The sequence below is a fragment of the Marmota flaviventris genome, chromosome X, assembly GCF_047511675.1.
Source record: "Marmota flaviventris isolate mMarFla1 chromosome X, mMarFla1.hap1, whole genome shotgun sequence".
NCBI lineage: Eukaryota > Metazoa > Chordata > Mammalia > Rodentia > Sciuridae > Marmota > Marmota flaviventris.
In genome coordinates this window covers 24,848,845-24,867,207 of record NC_092518.1, presented here as the reverse complement: position 1 = coordinate 24,867,207, position 18,363 = coordinate 24,848,845, and the positions used below count along the sequence as shown (strand labels likewise).

At 36.1% G+C, this 18,363-nt stretch overlaps 1 protein-coding gene across 8 annotated transcripts in view; it reads left to right on the top strand.

Moving 5' to 3' along the window:
• Dmd (dystrophin) overlaps positions 1–18,363 on the top strand; it is a 2,062,171-nt gene that overhangs the window by 1,840,248 nt on the left and 203,560 nt on the right. For all 8 annotated transcript variants that reach the window (XM_071606751.1, XM_071606753.1, XM_071606749.1 and 5 more), the window contains one exon: positions 11,846–11,906. In XM_071606751.1, the coding sequence (XP_071462852.1) occupies positions 11,846–11,906 (61 nt within the window). The remainder of the gene's footprint in view (positions 1–11,845; positions 11,907–18,363) is intronic.

Here is an 18,363-nt window from a genome sequence, read left to right as displayed (position 1 = left end):
TGGTCTCAAAGCTCAGTGTTATCTGTCTGACAGCTCATATAATATTTACAGGTTGTTATTCATGAGGAATTTTAGTTAGCCATAAAGATTTTCACAGCTATGGCAGACATTAGAGGTCTCATTCATCACTCTTGTGACCTTCCCCTCTGGAATGTAGCCCATCTGTCTTAGCTGTTGAAATCTTTATGGAAAATCTGCCCATCTTTGAAAGTTTAGTAAGTGATCTTAAAGTTTTCATTGAATCTTTACTTTCAATATATGACATAGACATATAAAGCACTATTCTTATTTTAATTCAATGTTTTGAAAAGTGTTAAATTTAACTTGGCCTTTCAGATAAGTGACAAAAAACTTACTCTTGCTATAGAAACTATATGCATTACATCAAAAGAAAAGATAAATCCTAGAGAAAGCAATAACAATGGGGAAAAATAACAGATGCATTCATACATATACATTCAGTCTTAATAACTACATGAAAACTTAAAAATGGTATTATAGGGCTGGGGTTGTGGCTCAGTGGTAGAGGGCTTACCTAGCACATTCTAGGTGCTGGGTTTGATCCTCAGCACCACATAAAGGTAAATAAATTAAGTAAAGATATTGTGTCCGCATGAGAAGAAGATTAACATTAAACAGGGATGAGAGGTGGGAGGGAAAGGGAGAGAGAAGGGAAAATGCATGGAAATGGAAGGAGACCCTCAGAGGTATACAAAAGTACATACAAGAGGAAGTGAGGGGAAGGGGAAAAATAATACAAGGGGGACAAACGAATGTCAGTAAAGGGGGCAGAGAGAGAAGAGGGGAGGGGAGGGGAGGGGAGGGGAGGGGAGGGGGGATAGTAGAGGATAGGAAAGACAGCAGAATACAACAGACACTAGTATGGCAATATGTAAATCAATGGATGTATAACTGATGTGATTCTGCAATCTGTATATGGGGTAAAAATGGGAGCTCATAACCCACTTGAATCAAATTGTGAAATATGATATATCAAGAACTATGTAATGTTTTGAAGATATTGTGTCCAACTACAACTAAAAATATTTTTAAAAATTATATTATAATCTTGATTATGACTTTAGAAAGTGGAAATAAGTTTTTTCATATAATTTAACAGTATAAAGAATACCCTGGACAGGCAAGGTGGCACATGCCTATAATCCCAGCTGCTTGGGAGGCTGAGGTAGGAGGATGGCGAGTTCAAAGCCAGCCTGAGCAAAAACAAGGCCCTAAGCAACTCAGTGAGACCCTGCTCTAAATAAAATACAAAATAGAACTGGGGATGTGGCTCAGTGATCCAGTTCCCCTGAGTTCAACCCCCAGTACAAAAAAAAAAAAAAAAGAATACGGAAAGTTGGAAAGACTTGAACTACATGGGAGATCAAAGACTTGAAGAGCAAGGGAAAAGGACAAATAATCCTCAGATGTTGCCCCTTTCCACTTAGATTTTCCTCTTTTCAAACACAACTTCTCAGATGCTTTGTTAGGACCTAGATCTGCAACTTCCCCTCTGTCTGTTACCTCCTTCAACCTTTGTAATCTGATCCAGACATCACCACTATTGTGAAATTGCCCTATTGTCGTCATTAGTGCTCATGGGATTTAACACATCTTCCTCTTCTACACCCTCAGTTCTTTGAAGTCATAGTTGGTCATACCTTATCAAATAGGTTGTCCATGTGTTTCACCTTACCTTATTCTAGTTTCTGTATTGTTTATTATTTTACTCTGTTCTATTGCTACCACTATTTGGAGGCATCCCTTGAAGAACAGTTTCCTTGTTCTTTGTCCAGTGTTGGACAAAATACCCACCCATCTTTTTATTTTTATTTTTGCAGCTTTATTGAGGTATACTTGCCATACCAAAAAGCTATGCAATTTAATTAATTTGAACATATGTATAAAACCATGATGTTATCACCACAGTCAAGATAAAGCATATCCATTGCCCCTCAAGACTTTTTCTGTCCCTTTGCTTTTGGTGTGCATAGGTGTGGTAAGAAAACATAAGATCTACCTTCTTAATATTTTTAAGTGCATATCACTGTGTTATTAGCTATAAACACTATGTTATGTTGTACAGCAGATCTCTATAACTCAGCCATCTCACACAACTGGAACTTTGCACTCATTGAACAACACCTCCCCATTCCCTGTCCCCACATGCCCTGGAAACCATTGTTCCATTTTCTGATTCTCTAAGGTTGAATATTTTTAGATATCTCATATAAATGGAATCATGCAGTATTTGTCCTTCTGTGACTGACTGACTTCACTTAGCATATCTTCAAGGTCCATCCACAGTATCACAAATGATAGGATTTCATTCTTTTTAAAATATTCCATTGTGTGAAAATATGTTATATAAAGACAATTCTCTTTTTACATTCCCTTCCTTAAAGAGTCTAGCTATTCTCATAGCTTCAGCTATCTTTCTAGTGCTTATGATATTATCCTCTCACTTAAGTTTGGGTAAAAAGACCCACATTCCAAATATTTTAACATAACTATGTCACTTATTTTATTTATATTTTTAGTTGTAAATAGACACAATACCTTTATTTTATTTTTATGTGGTGCTGAAGTTCAAACCCAGTGCCTCACACATGCTAGGCAAACATTCTACCACTGAGCTACAACCCCAGCCGTGTCATTTATTTTAAATTCACCTCCCAACTTACAAATTTAAATTGGAGGTTTCCACAAGTGAACCACCCCCCACCAATTGCCGGGCAACTAAGTCTTAAAAAAATAGTCATCTGTGTCTTTTCACTATACTACACCTGAGTACCAAATTCAATCAAGAATTACCTCTCAGCACCACTCTCCTACCTATAATCCATGTACATGGTACCACTAGAACCACCTTCTTATCTTTTTATAATAGTAATTATAAAATAGTTTATGGCCCCCTGTTTCCCACTGTATGAAATATAAACTAATCTGTTAATCATTCATACTGATGAAGGATCTGTTGGGCAGATGCCATTGGTCTAAGAAGTAGAGATGTAGAAAAAAGAACCATAAGTTCAGCCAATTAGATAACATTCAAAAGCATTTGTCTCTGTCATTCTTTATACTACATGTGGCACATTAATAGTAGCTAAGAGTGGATTTAAGATCTGAAGGTGAACACTGTCCAATTGAAGCAGGGAGGTTGAGTCTATAATTATCATCTTCCAGACAATATCTCATAGTTATGTGATTTATTTGTATAATGATTAACACTTTGCAAAACAATTTCATATTGATTTTACCATTTTATACTGACAGCATTTCAGTGAGGGAGATATTACTTCCATTTTGCACATAAGGAAAATAGGGTTTGGAGAGAGAAAGAAAAGACTTAGTTAGGATCAAGAAGTGGTGATGGAGTCAGGACTCAAACCAAGTTCTTCCAAATTGGTGCTCTGTACATTCCACTTGATCTCAAGACACAGGATTAGGCTTTGAAATGGAAAGTCAATGTGCTGAGTGCCTTTTTAAATTCAAGGAATTTATAATTTATCTGGGATTGAGAGAGGAATGTTCTCAAATAATCCACTGTATCAAGCAGTATATCTAATGTTCCTTGAGAACTATACCAACAAAATACCACTTACCTGCAGAAAATGGATTTCCCTCTGTGACATGGATCAATAAAGAAAGACTTTTGATGGTAGTAGTATAATTTATATAAAAGGCCTTTAAAATGTTCATAGAATTTAATCAAGTAAATATACTTCTAGAGATTTTGCTTAAGAAAATTAACAAAAAAGTGTGCAAAGATTTATCTACAAAGACGTTCATTGTAGCCTTGTGTTTATTTTTATTTTTCCTGTGGTACAGGGAATTGAACCAAGAGGCACTCTACCACTGAGACCTTTTATTTTTATTTTGAGACAAGATCTCTCTAAATTGCTAAGGCTGGCCTTGAACTGTGATCCTCCAGCCTCAGCCTCCTGAGTTGCTAGGATTACAGGCAAGTTCTACCATGCCTGGCAGTGAAAAACTGGAAACAACCTAAAGGTTCCTAAAGAGGGAATTTCTTCAAGAAATCATGGTACATGAATTATTGGAATATGTCTAGCCATTAAAAATCTGTTATAGTCAGACGCAGTGGCGCACGCCTATAATCCCAGTACTTCTGGAGGCAGAGGCAGGAGGATCCTGAGATCAAAGTCAGCCTCAGAAATTTAGTGAGGTGCTAAGCAACTCAGTGAGACCTGTCTCTAATAAAATACAAAATAGAGCTGCAGATGTGACTTAGTGGTCGAGTGCCCCTGAGTTCAATCCCTGGTACTGCCCCCACCAAAAAAATAAATAAATAAAAAATAAAGTACCTTGATGGATTTTTTAAAAATCTGTTATAACCCAGCAAGCCTGCTCTTAATCATTCTCCTTAGAGAAATTAAAATTTATGCTTACACAAAAACCTGTACATGAATGCCAATAACAACTTTATTTATGATTCCAAAATAGTGGAAGAAACCTAAATGCCATTCATCTGTTCAATGGATAACTAAGCTTTGATACATCCATATAATGTAATACTACTTAGCAATTAAAAGGAACAAATTGTTGATACAGCAATATAGATGGACCTCAAATGCATTGTGCTAAGTGAAAGGGACAGATCCATTCATCATGAGATTTCATCACAGTGCTCAGAACAGTGAGCAATTGAAAACTCATGCACTGTTTACTTCAGAAATTCTCTAATATTTTTTGACCACAGTTGACCATGAGTTACTAAAATGTAAAAAGCAGAAAAAAAAAACTGTGTATAAGAGGGAGCTACTATCCTAAAGAAGAGGAGATGTGAAATAATGCAAGCAACTGTCTACATTACTGAGCACGGAGTTTTGAAAGCATGGACAAGAAGCATTGGGGTCATGTACAGAAAGACTAGAGAAAATAAATGAGGTGACATTAAGATGTTAAGAGCCTTGGATACCAAAAGAAGAAAATTGAGTTTGTATTCAGAGGTATTTTGGAAGGTTTTTGAGTCAGGGAGAAATCCATGTTCTCTAAATAATACTTATGAAAATTTAATCTATTAGTGTTCTACTGAGTAGCAGAGAAGCTATGGAGAACCTGTAGAAGATTTGAGGAGGCTACTGCCTCAGTTGGAGTATAAGGAAATGTCTATACTTTACCCCTCCATATCTACTCTCCACATTTCCCCGTGTTGCTCTGAGCCTTGGGAGGTTGACTTGTGTAGGCTACATGAAGAGCACCCCTAACACTCTTGGCTTCAGGTTGGCTTTAGTGGAGCACCTTGGTAGGAGATGGTGGAATGATGGAGAATGAGGCTGGAATGCCTATTCCATGATTCCTTCTCTGCCCACTTCTCCTGAACAATGATCCTGTCTTATGATCTTCTTTACCTAATGCACATATAAAAAGGCTCGCTTGGGACTAGGGTTGTGGCTCAGCAGTAGAGCGCTTTCCTAGCACATGTGAGGAACTGGATTTGATCCTCAGCACCAATAAAAATAAAATAAAGGTATTGTGTCCACCTACAACTTAAAAAATATATTTAAAAAAAAACTCCCTGTTGTTGATATTATCCTTTATAATTTCCCTACACTCTGCACACACCTCTGTGAACAGCCCTTTTATTAAATTCTGCTCACCCAATTTGAACGTGCCAGGACCCTGACTGATACAATCACATTATAATATACATTCTTCTAAACCAAATCCTGGTTTTGTGTTGTTGTTTTTGTGGGTTTTGTTTTGTTTTGTATTTTTTGTACCAGTGATAGAACCTAGGATAACTTAACCCTTGAGCCACACCCCTAGTCTCAGTCCTTTTTATTTTTTATTACAGGGTCTTATTAAATTGCTCAGTGCCTCACTAAGTTACTGAGACTGGCCTTGAACTTCCAATCCTCCTGTCTCAGTCTCCCTAGTCACTGGGGCTACAATTATGGACCACCTCTCCTGGCCCCAATCCTATTTAAATAATAAAATCCTTAAGGACATGGGGCATGTTAAGATTTCTTTCCCCACCACACTTCACCCTACCTCACCCCACCTCACCCAACCTCACCCCACCTCACTCTTGCCTACACCTATCTAGTAGGGACCTGAGCACATGTATATTCAGTAAATACCAGTTGGTTGATTTTAATGCTGGAATAGAGGTGTGCTCATTTTAAAATATCCTCAGAGCCTAAAATTATATACAAAGCATTAGGAACTGCACCTTTCTTATTTACTAAAATATCACCAACACTTTGTCCAGGGCCTGGCACATAGAAGATATTTGTTCTGTAAAAATATGTTGCATAATGAATGAAGTAATGTTAGATATTGTTTTATTTCTTTCAGAATTGGGGCTCTATTTTCATCTTTATCAGGTGAAAATAAGTCTTAGCTTCTTTGAAATTAGCTTCTCTGAACTGATCAGATGAATTATTTTGGACATTTAGGACAGGACTGATGGTGGTGATTACAGATCATAGGGAGGCAGATTTTGACCAGAATAAAAGGAAGCTGTTTCTAATCATCACAAAAGCTTTAGGAAATTCAAAAGAGCCCCTTCAAAATGTGGTGACAATGAAGTTGTTCAAGCAGCTCCTGAAAAATCATTTGGTGGAAATGATATAGAAGGTAAATTTAGAAATCAAATATAGCATAGAGAACTTGGTCTAGATAGCATTACAATCCCTTTTAAGATTTACTTATTTTCTCATTCTTTTGGCAAATACTTATTGAGTACTTGTTATATGCCACACATGAGTTCAATGACTTGATAGACCTCTTTGTAAACCTGGATGTACTCCTGACTAACTGCATGACCTGAACTTTCCAGAGCCTCCATTTCTTCATCTGCAATGATGGAATATTGTAACTTCGTAATACATATGATAGGATTACATTATGTATGTGCAAGGCATGTAATATGTTTGTTTTTTCCTCCCTGAATCATATGATTTTATTTTGAATAATAAACCAAAATTAGGATGTATTATGTACTGACTTAGGATCTTAGACATGCTACTTCATGTGATCTTACCAAGTTCACCATCTGCAAAATGAAAATAATATCTAACTCACAGGTCCTTGTACGTATCAAATGAGTTCAGGATATGTTTCAGGCATATATGAGGTTTTCAATACTCCTTGTTCCTCTCCAGCCCCAAGTTCCTCTATATCAGGCATTCTCAGTGAGGATGAGATTGTCCCAAAGGGGGCAAAAATTGGTTCCTGGGAATGAAAAAAAATCTTACTCTTTTTTATACATAAAGCACAAGTACATTCAATATATAAACATACATAGAGTATATCAATGGTATTCAAATTTTATAGAGAGTAAAGCAATGAGGAAACACATCTTAAAAATTCCTGGAAGTGGGGGTGGGGAGATAGTGGGAAAAAAGTTCAAGAAGCATTGCCCATTGCATCAATATATAATGAATCCATAAAACCATAACTAAAATTTGCCTACTTCCAAGGAGTCATGTACCAGTAGCTGATAGCTAATGACTTTCTCTTAATCCCAGAGTTGAGTTTTTTTTATTTTATCTCTAACAGAAGCTGTTATTTATTTTCCTTGTCCTTTTCCCACTTTTCTTGACCCAACTATATTATCAAGCTCCAAGTCCAACAAAGACAAGAAAAGTAGAAAGATTAATGAATGTATTTGGGTTGGAATTCCAGAGAGTGCTCTTTTGGCATGCTTTAAATAACATTAGCATTCTTTTTAATTTTCTGGTGAGGCCCTTGTGTCACTTAAAATATGGCTTAACACCGGGGTGCATCACTTGGCACATTCTGTTCATTGTACATTAAAAAAATGGTTGAAATCAGAACTTCCTAACATGGCCTGTATTAGTGATTTTCAAAACCACCTTGGGAACAATATTGAATCCTGTCACCTCAATGAAGGAAAGCATTTGAAGGTAGAATTGCTACCCATTCTTGCTCTTAATAACATATTGTATCTGTAACACAAGGGGAAATTCAGAGGTCGATTTTGGAATAAATAAATTCATGTGTAGTTTACTATTTAAATTCAGTAGGCAATACCCCATGGTTCTGGTGCTGTATGATAATGAATGATTTTTACACTCAAGAATCTGAATCACAAAGCTGCACTGGAATTACACATAGTGGTTATAGAAACATCTGTGTAAGAAAATACCAAAGGATAGACTAGTGTCATATAAAAACTATTAGCCAATAAATCTGCTTTTGATGGGCTACTAAAAATGTACACATCAGGCATAAATGATGTGTGTGCCTATTACATAGGCTAGCTTTGTGAAGGATGGCAAACTTCCACTGGTGCACAGAGATAAGAAACAGCTGTTGTTGGTGTCAGCATTACTGCAAGAAATGAAATAATAATTCTGGGGCACACTCATAAGAGTTATCATATATCTGATCAACTTTTGAATAGATGCAAGACTAGAATCATCTGGTAGCCCCAAATGAAATTGCCAACAATCCTTTAACAATCTCTAAGGAAGGAGCACTGAATCCAATCCCATAGAACCACCATCCTACAGAGTGTTATTTCTAAAGCAAGTAGTTCAGTCCAACGTATGTGCATGTGTAGTGATGGGGCAGAAAAGGAATGGGGGAAAGCTATTGCTATTTTTCTCTTTTTGTTGTGTCAAGGACATTTTTGAGTATAAAATTTCAGGGTTTCAAATGATGACTGCAAAGCAGTTGCTTAAGTGAATTTATAAAATGTCAGTCATCAAAGGGGGAAAAATTTTTTTTTGCAGTACTGGGGATTGAGCCCAGGTATACTCTACTATGGAGATACAACACTGTCTCCACCTCCCTTAATTCTTTTTGGAAACAGGGTCTCACTAAGTTGCCTAGGCTATCCTTGAAATTGTGATCCTCCTGCCTCAGGCTCCCAAGGAGCTGGAATTACAGGTATATGCCACTGTGCCTGGGAGAATAAAAACATCGTTAAGGGAATAAAAATGCATTGAATCTCACCATTGGATCTATTTGATAATTACCAATAAACACAAAAGATTTTTTTATTTTAAGGAAAAAAGATTAACGATTAAGAATTCCAGTTACAAAAGCTCAAAAAGTTCTTGTTGATCTGGAAATTATATTTTTTAAAAAATATCTTTTGAAATCATTTCAACCATCCAGTTCAAGAATTTCTGATAATTCCTCTAGCTCATAGTTGGGATTTTTCTACTTTTAATGTTTAACAATGAGAAGTCAACTATAGATACTCTATGCATTCCTCGGCTGGGCACCATGGATTTCCTTCTGTCTCTTGCTCATTATCTATTTGAAGGTTGTTTCTTTCAGACAGAAAGCTCCTTAGCCAGGCTACACAGCTCACAGACCTCTCCAGCCCACTTCTCTCTGAGAGGTACTGAAGAAGATTGTAGGAAATCAAATTGAGTCTTCTGCTACCATAGGACATACTGGTATCCTATAAATCAGAAAGAATTTCTGGACCATATAGAATGGCAAAGAAGTGGGAAAAGATAATGAGAGAAATTGTGCAGCCTCAGTCCACTGAGACCTTTAAAGAAAGAATAGCCATTCTTTTCTCAGTTTAGGCATTCATAAGCTGGTTATTCACAGCCAGTAAGGACTAGACCAAATGTGCTCTGGAGTTCTCTTCTTCCTTTTATGAAGCTGTAGTTTTAAGAAGAGGTACACTGAGCAGCGAGAAACTATCCACATTGATTTTTGGCTATCTACATTGCTTTCTGCCAGAGAGGTTTTTAAAATTTTGTAACATCAGACTCTGACCAGGTAGGTTAAGGAGTCCAGCCAAAGTTCTTAAATCAGGGCTTATTTACTATGTGAACTAATTGGGACAGGAGAGCTATATCCCAAAGAAGGAAAAAGGCAAGAGGAGAGTGGGCAAAGAATGAGAAAGGCAGGGAGGGAGGAGAGAAGAAAGGAATATGCAAAGGACAGAAATTAAAGGTGAGGGACTACTTCAAAGCAACAGCTGAATGTCTTTTTTCTCCATATTAAGAATTTCTGTCTGCCAAAATGAAAAAAAAGCATAATTAGCAGCTAAATACAAATCCATTCCTATATCATTTAAGTGACATATCTCCAAGGTACAAAGCAGCTTGTCTGCTTAAAGGTTGGGTGATTTGAGCCCTCTGTTACTCTATATAAAACAAAGAAGCTGAAGTTTCATTACCCTTAAATTGTCTAGAAGTGGGTGAAGTTAACTTTTATTAGAAGCTGTTCTTTCATATTATACAGTGTAGTCAAGGATATATTAGCTTTGACGTTTTCTTACATCTCAATACTCTGTGGAGTGAATTTACTGTGAGACTAATTTAGAATGGAGCTTTTCATAAGAGGAAATAATGGTCAGCATCAGTTGTGCTTCAAATTATTATTGGGATGAAATTTCAGAAAAGAAATATACATACACATCAAATTACTAGATGTCAATAAGAATGTTTCTTATATATTTTTTTTTATTCCTGATGATATTCTATGTTTCTTAAAACTCCCATCTCTTAAAACTGATTCAGGAGGAAGGGTTTATTGTTAAGGAAATGTTACAGTGCCTCCCAAACATGATTATTTTGTCTTTAAAAGAAAAAAAAATCAGATCAAACAGTTTATGAAAGGTATTTTTAGAGGTTCAGCTTTAATAAAGAAACCACTACAACATAAATCTTAAAAATATAATTATAAAAGCAGCTGAGCATGGTAGCACACTCCTGTAAATCCCAGCAACTCAGGAGGTTGAGGCAGAGGATCACAAGTTTGAGGTCAGCCTCATCAATTTAACAAGATCTTGTCTCAAAATAAAAAAGTACTGGGGATATGGCGCAGTGGTTAATTGCCCCTGGGTTCAATTCCTGGTACCAAAAATAGATAGATAGATAGATAATTAATTAAAGGCAAACCAGATGTAGTGGTACACAGCTGTAATCCCAGGTAATCGGAAGACTAGGACAGGAGGATTGCCAGTTCCAAGACAGCCTGGAAGATTTAGTAAGACACCACTTAAAAACATTTTTATAAATAAATAAAAAACAGGGTAAAGACGATTGATTTGACTAATATACAATAAAGTCATTATAAAATAAATTCTAATTATGTGTAACATATATACGCTATATATGCTTTATGTATATTTATTTATATATTTGTCTTATATGTGTGTGTGTGTATATATATATATATAAATATATATATATATATATATATATATATATATATATATATATTTATATATATATATATAAACATATATGACATAGAAAGTATGTGAAAACTTTTATTACTCTCTGATGCCAGGTACCATTCTGTCAGTTTTGGGTACCTCATCTAATAAGATCATATTGATTGGCTGATATTTTGAGGCACCAATTAAACATATAACTTGTAAATGAATTTGAATTCTCCTTAAGCCAAAAAGAAAAACAAAACAAGCATACGTGAATGATGAGTAGTATTTTAGCTTCAATAATTTTAGAATGCAAATATATCATAAAGGGATGTTTCAGACACTAAACTAATAAAACACAGTCAATCAAATATTAAAAGATATTGAGAAACAACAACAGGAAGTATTACAAGAAACATACGCAGTGGAGATGCATAAGAGAAAACCCTCGTCTACTCATTCGGTTTCTTATCGGTTCTATAGGTTTAGCAGTGGAAAGCCCCCACCCCTTTGTATTTATCTTTTTGCCTGAATGAGTTCAATTTCACTTAGATTAGGAGAGAAATTTCAGAAGAGCAGGTTAATCCATCCTGTCTTCATGGGCAACTGAGCAAACAGACCAATATCAGTGTAAAATTGTAATTCTGGAGATTAATGTTGTCTTTTCTATTTTTGGTGAATTTGACCCCCTTCACTTTTTTTTCTCTTTTTCTTTTTCAGCTTCTGTCCAGGGTCCCTGGGAGAGAGCCATCTCACCAAACAAAGTGCCCTACTATATCAAGTAAGTTGAAAAATCATATTCTTAAGGGAACATTTATTGTAGCTAATCCATGTATTCACAAGTGAATTTATTTTTAAAATACATCATTAGCCTTGCCTATGATACCTATTTCTTTCCTTAGAAAGCTTGGATAGTAAACTCATGCTAAAATTAGCATTGTAAATTTGCTGATGCAATAGGAAACTACTTTTAAGAAAAATTCATTTAATGCAACATATATATGGTATGGTTTAGGGGGAAGGGATCCATAATTTTCACAATAGAACAAAAAGCTCCTGATAATATTATTGATGGTGGAAGTGAATGTTTCACAGAAAGCTATTCATCTGTTTTAGGGATTATTCTCATGTCATCTTCAGAGCGATACAAACTTCTGCAGTTGTATGTGCACAAACTGTTTTAGGTAAAAGAATCCTTCATGTATCCCAAAGACAGAGAGTAGCAGTCCTGGATTTGTAGAGCTTAGGTGTTCATTCTTGATATGTAGCACTCAGTATTTGTTACCTAGTAACAACATCAGAGTGGTACTGTTTTCTGGGATCATTTGTGCCAGTCAAAAGAATAGTCAAAGGAAGGATGTGTGAAATATGAATTATGATGCATTAGGTTGACATGGACAAGGGAGAGGAGAAAAGATATTGAGTTATTATGATACTTTAACAGTCTGTCATCAATCGTGCAGCGGAATCTAACTTAAAGTTAACTTTGAATTGGCTCCCCCAACAACAATTAGAAGTAATTGAGTTCATGAAACACTCTTCAATACCAACTGAAGTCTTTGAACTTGCTTCTGCTATGAGTCTGCAAATATTAAATGTGTTCTCATTTTTTCAGCCTGCCATCTTTTATTGAGTGTGTTTTTATTCTTCAACTGCCCATCAATTCTTCATAATTCAGTTCTAAAGCAATAACAGCAGTCCTAGATCTTCATTACTACAGTTTTCAAAAAATTTGATTTCATGCTTCTATTTTAACTCAAAAGAATGGGGGTGAAGGGACTCTTTTGGTTCTTCAAGGAGAGACATATCCTTTAGGAAATGGTTTACCCTTTGTCTTATTAAATTTTTTCAGATGAGATATCTCTTAACTTTAAAAATTCTCCTTTAATATTCCTTGAGCCTCCTTTTCAATTTTTCTGTTTTGCTTTAATTTTTTATTTGGGTTATATCTAATTTATTTCATGACTCTAAATTACTTTTTATTATTTATTTATTTACTTATTTACTTATTTATTTGCTATACTAGGGATCAAATTCAGTGGACTCTACCACTGAGCTACATCCCCAGTATTTTTTTTTTTTGAGTCAGGGTCTTGCTAAGTCACTAAAGTACTCCACCATGCCCTGCTACATGACATATTTTAATCACATTTTATTAAATAATATATTGATTTAGGCATGCACCATATGGCGTTATGTTCACATGTTGTATGTGTGTATGTGTGTGTGTAGTTTATTCAGTTTTTTTGATTCTTATTTTTTTAGTTGTAGATGGATGCAATACCTTTATTTTATTTTTTACGTGGTGCTGAGGATCAAACTCAGTACCCCACGCATGCAAGGCTAGCACGCTACTACTGAGCCACAACCCCAGCCCTGTTTTTTTTTTTTATGGTACTAGGAATTGAACCCAGGGCCTTGTGCATGTTAGGCAAGTGCTTTACTACTGAGTATATCCCCATCCTTTTTTTTTTTTTATTTTGAGGCAGGGTCTCCCTAAGTTACCCAGGCTGGCCACAAACTTGAGATCCTCCTGCCTCAGCCTCCTCAGTGCTGGGATTATAGTCATGGGCCACCACACCCAGCTATCCTTTCTTTATAAACTGAAATTAAGACTCTTTTTCTCCTTTTGTGGATGAAATTTTAGGACTACCTGAAAATCAGAGACACCTATAAGCTATTATTTAAATGTCTCACAGAGATTCCTAGCCCCATCCCCATTCCCAATTCCACCGTTCTTTTCCTGAATACTTATCTTCTCCTCCCTCCTATTACATATAATACAAGAAATCCCAGTATGTTGCTGTAGGAAAGTGGAGATTAATTCAGTCCAAAAAATTAAGTATTATCCAGGTGTGATCCTGCAGGCTTGTAATCCCAGCAGCTCAGGAGGCTAATGCAGGAGGATCTCATCTCAAGTTAAAAGTCAGCCTCTGCAATTTAGCAAGGCCCTAAGCAACTCAGTAAGACCCTGTCTCTAAATAAATTACAAAAAAAGGCATTGGGATGTGGCTCAGTGGTAAAGCACCCCTGAGTTCAATCCCTGGTACCAGAAAGAAAAAATAAATAAATAAAAATGAGACAAGTTCTTAAAAAGCTGTAATTCCCCCTTTTCCAGTAAATTAGTCTCTTGCCTTCATTACAGTTAGAGAGCAGCTACATGCCCTATTTGTTCAATGCTCCTTCATGTCTTGAGCGTCTTGGTGGTGGGTATTATTGGTTATGGGCATAGATCTGTGAACAAGAAAACTCAGATTCTGGTCCTAGCTCTGATGTTATTTGACTGTGTTGTCTTGGACAAGTCATTAAGCCACTTAAACTTTGCTTTCTCATTTATAAAATAAGGAGTTTGTATGATATCTAAGGTCCTTTTAGTTCTCAGAATCAATGATTTGACTCATTCAATGGACTTGTTCAAACTTTTGTTCAAGAATTTTATCATCCTATTTTAAAATTCATTATTTGAATTGCTAAGTCTATATATTTTTTTTTATTTTTTTTCTACTGCTTAGCTTCAAATATGCCCTCTCAGCACACTCTAACTTCTCCAGGTACCTCATTCAAGAGCTCAAATCTTTCTGTAAAATTTAGGATTATTGTTCTTCCCAGCTCAATATTAAGAGACATAAAACAATAGACAGGAAAATTAATAGAGATGGGAGTATGGAGACCTTAAAAGCCTCTGAAGTGATCAGTTTCTTGGAATTCACATAATTTCTGGAAGATCTGTCTGATACTTTATGGAAAACAATTCTCTCCAGAATTATAATCTATTTGAAATTAGGGATTATATTTCCCAAATTTAACTCTAAGCTGTAATATAGAGAATACATGTTCATAAAATGTGAATTGTTAGTAAGCAGATTACTAATGTCATTTGTGTTCTATTATTACTTTTTACTGTTATCTAAAACATTCTACTTAAAGCACATTATTTTGATGAGTAAGATCCAGTGGACTTCATGCACTGGTAAATGTTACTCATAGTCTGAGATGCCTTATTCATCCAAAACTAATAATAAGAATAAATTTACAATGACATTGCTTCAACCCATTTCTATTTTTCCTCTTTCTTATCTTGTTTGTCTTGACTTACATTCAGGAGTTTGTATCACAGATTCCCAGCTTCAAAAGCCAGGTGTCCTCTCTGGCTATTTTTTTAATGTTTTTCCTTTTCAATGCTGGGCTAAACTGATCATCTAAATAACAGGAGGTTTCCATATCAATAGCATGGATCCTAGTTGGCTTTTGAGTTGTGCATTCATCCTCAAGATCTGAAGTCATTAACAACATCTTTTGCTCTAGATTGCAAATCAGGCAGTGTTTATGCCCACATCCTGACACCAGCTTTTCATATGATACTATGATCCTTGATTTTGATACTTCAAACTACATGTTTGTCTAGTTTATTAGTCCATAGCATATATCATTGTTACAGTTTTCATATTCCCTCTCCCTTGGGGCTCTATTATTTCTGCCAGCATCTCTTTCAGGTTATTTGATTACAGCTTTCATTGCCACTGAAAAAATAATCACCAACAATGTTCAACCTGTTACAACTGCCTTTTCTACTCTCTGCCATTTTGTAGTTTTTTGGCCTACTGTCAAACTCATGAAAATTTCAATATAATAGCCTTTAACCAGCTGCTGCATTCTGTTAGGATTTCTTTCACCTTTTTATGTTGCATACTCCCATATGGGTAAACCAAACAGAGCCAAGAGCCAGGACTCTCTTGCTTTCTTAATGAGTTAGAAAACTATTCTTCTATGTTCTGGACTGTCCAAAGCATTGAGGAATCCCAAACCTACATGCAGGGTGTTCCAACATAGATATCACAATAAGAAAATAAGAAAGAAAGAAATAGAACATTGGGTCAGATCAATAGGGCAACCAGAACCAACCCAGAATTCTGTCTCATATGAAGGCACTGGTAGTAGTTTTGCCAGTTAACCTAGTAAGCTTAATTTTAAAAATTAAGGTACATCATGACCATTTCTTGTCTGTTTTGTTTTGTTTTGGTCCCAGAGATTGAACCAAGGGTGCACTACCACTGAGGCACCTCCCCTGTCTTTTTCTTTTCTTTTCATGTGAGTCAGGGTCTGGCTAAGTTGTCGAGGCTGTTCTCAAACTTGTAATCCTCCTGCCTCCGCCTCCGAAGTCACTGATATTACAGGCATGAGGCACCATACCCAACTCATGACCATTTCTTAATGATGCATTATAAATCAATTGGCAGTGAGTTTATCCAATGGTGTCTTAAACTTTTGCCAATTTTCACCTGACCTTGTCTTAGAACTAAGTTCCATAGATATACTGACATCTGTATAAATCAAGGCATGTTTTAATTTCTCTTGAATCTACATCTTTTAACCTCAACGAATGGCCCCAATTAAGTGCTTTGGAATTCAATGAATACATTTCTGTTTACCCAGAGTTGACTTTAACCTTACATCCCCCATTAATGCTTTTCATTTTCATCTTCCTGGTCTGAGAAATTCTAATCCTTTTTAGTCTGTCCTTGAATGAAAGATAAGCTTTCCCCTTGATCATCTTAGTTGCTTCTCCCTGGATCTTTTCCAGTGCTTTAATATCTTTCTTGGGATATCGTGACTACAAAGGTCCAAATATTGGTTATTAAATTTGTTAGCATTGTCTCTAGTCTCCACTCACTCGTGAAGAAAATAAATGCTATTCACTATCTCCCATTGGTGCAGAAATAAAGAAACCAATTGAGGTCATAACCTGTTCTACATATATTAGTTCTAGCGTTGATTTTCTGCTACTTTTCAGTAATACCAGATGAATTGTTTGACCTTATATTTCTGCCAGCTGTCCCTTAGGAAGGATTTGATTTTTAGACAAGCTGGTTCTTTCCCTCCTTCAAAGAAGCTGTGGTTGCTAAATATTGGGAAGAATTTACTAATGAAACTCAGGAGTAAACCTGCTGACTCAATCAGCAATAATACATTTCATCCACTTCCTTTCTAAATATTTCTGAAGCACTTCACAAAAGAGTGAAAAATGGGGTTCAGGGGAAACTAACTGTTCAGCTCTTTTTTTTTATGCATGCAGTGCTCAAAAAGCAGCTCGTATCCACAGGAGTGTATCCCTCTTCCTGCTGGTTATTCTGGATATTGTATATAAATTATTGTGCATGACCTTGACCTACCCTTCTCTCTGCTCTCAATCCCAAGCATGTTTGTACATAAATTTATATTATCTGAGTTTTTTTGTTGTTTTTGTTTTCTGTTCTTTGGGGTTTGTTTGGTTGGTTGCTTGCTTGCTTTTGGTACCAGGAATTGAACCCAGGGGCAGTTAACCACTGAGCCACATCCTCATGCCGTTTTTTGTATTTTAATTTAGAGACATAGACTCACTGAGTTGCTTAGGCCCTTGCTAAGTTGATGAGGCTGGCTTTGAAGTCATGATTCTCCTGCCTCAGTCTTTGCTGGGATTACAGGCATGTGCCGCTACACCTGGCTCTAAGTTTTTTTGTTTGTTTGTTTAGCTTTCTGGTGGTTCCTGCTTAGCAAATGGCAGTATAAAACCTCCCTGGCTGAAGTCAACACTCACTTTACTCAACATTATTTATACCACTGCTATGTCTGATGAAATCACTTCTATCTTCATATGGCCTACCATTCCTATAGCTCCAGTGGTATTAGTATTTGACTCTCCACATGAAATTGTGGCCATTTACCTAGACTTATCTTTTGACACTGGTGTTCTTCTGTATGTTATAGGTCTACATTTCTGGTTTAAACTCACAGATCTTGCTCTAGTTCTTAGAACCCATGTTTCCTAACTGCAGTAGCCTCTGAGTCTTGACACCACCTCCCCATTATGCCATATTACTTCTATAACTACATTCTAGGCAGTTTTTCTGATTTTAAATCCCTCCCGTGTTTAAAGCATATCTTATTTTCATTCTTGTTCCAGCTCCTCTTTGTGCCAGGAGTTGCTCTAAATCAAGTTTGGGTTGGTTTATTTGTTCTTTTGAATTTATTTTTTGTTTTTTCATAACCAGTATTTACATACAGAGGCAGTAGTGGTTAGTTCTGTCTTAGCTTTAACAGCAATTGACATGTTCAATATCTCTGTGTTATCTGGTTTTCAGATAACAATCCTGAATCACTTATTTTCTCTGGTCCTTGGTTTCTCCTTCTATCATCTAAGGAGGCTGACATCACAGGTCATTTCCAGTATCTTCTGAAAATGACATGGGCTTTTGCTATAA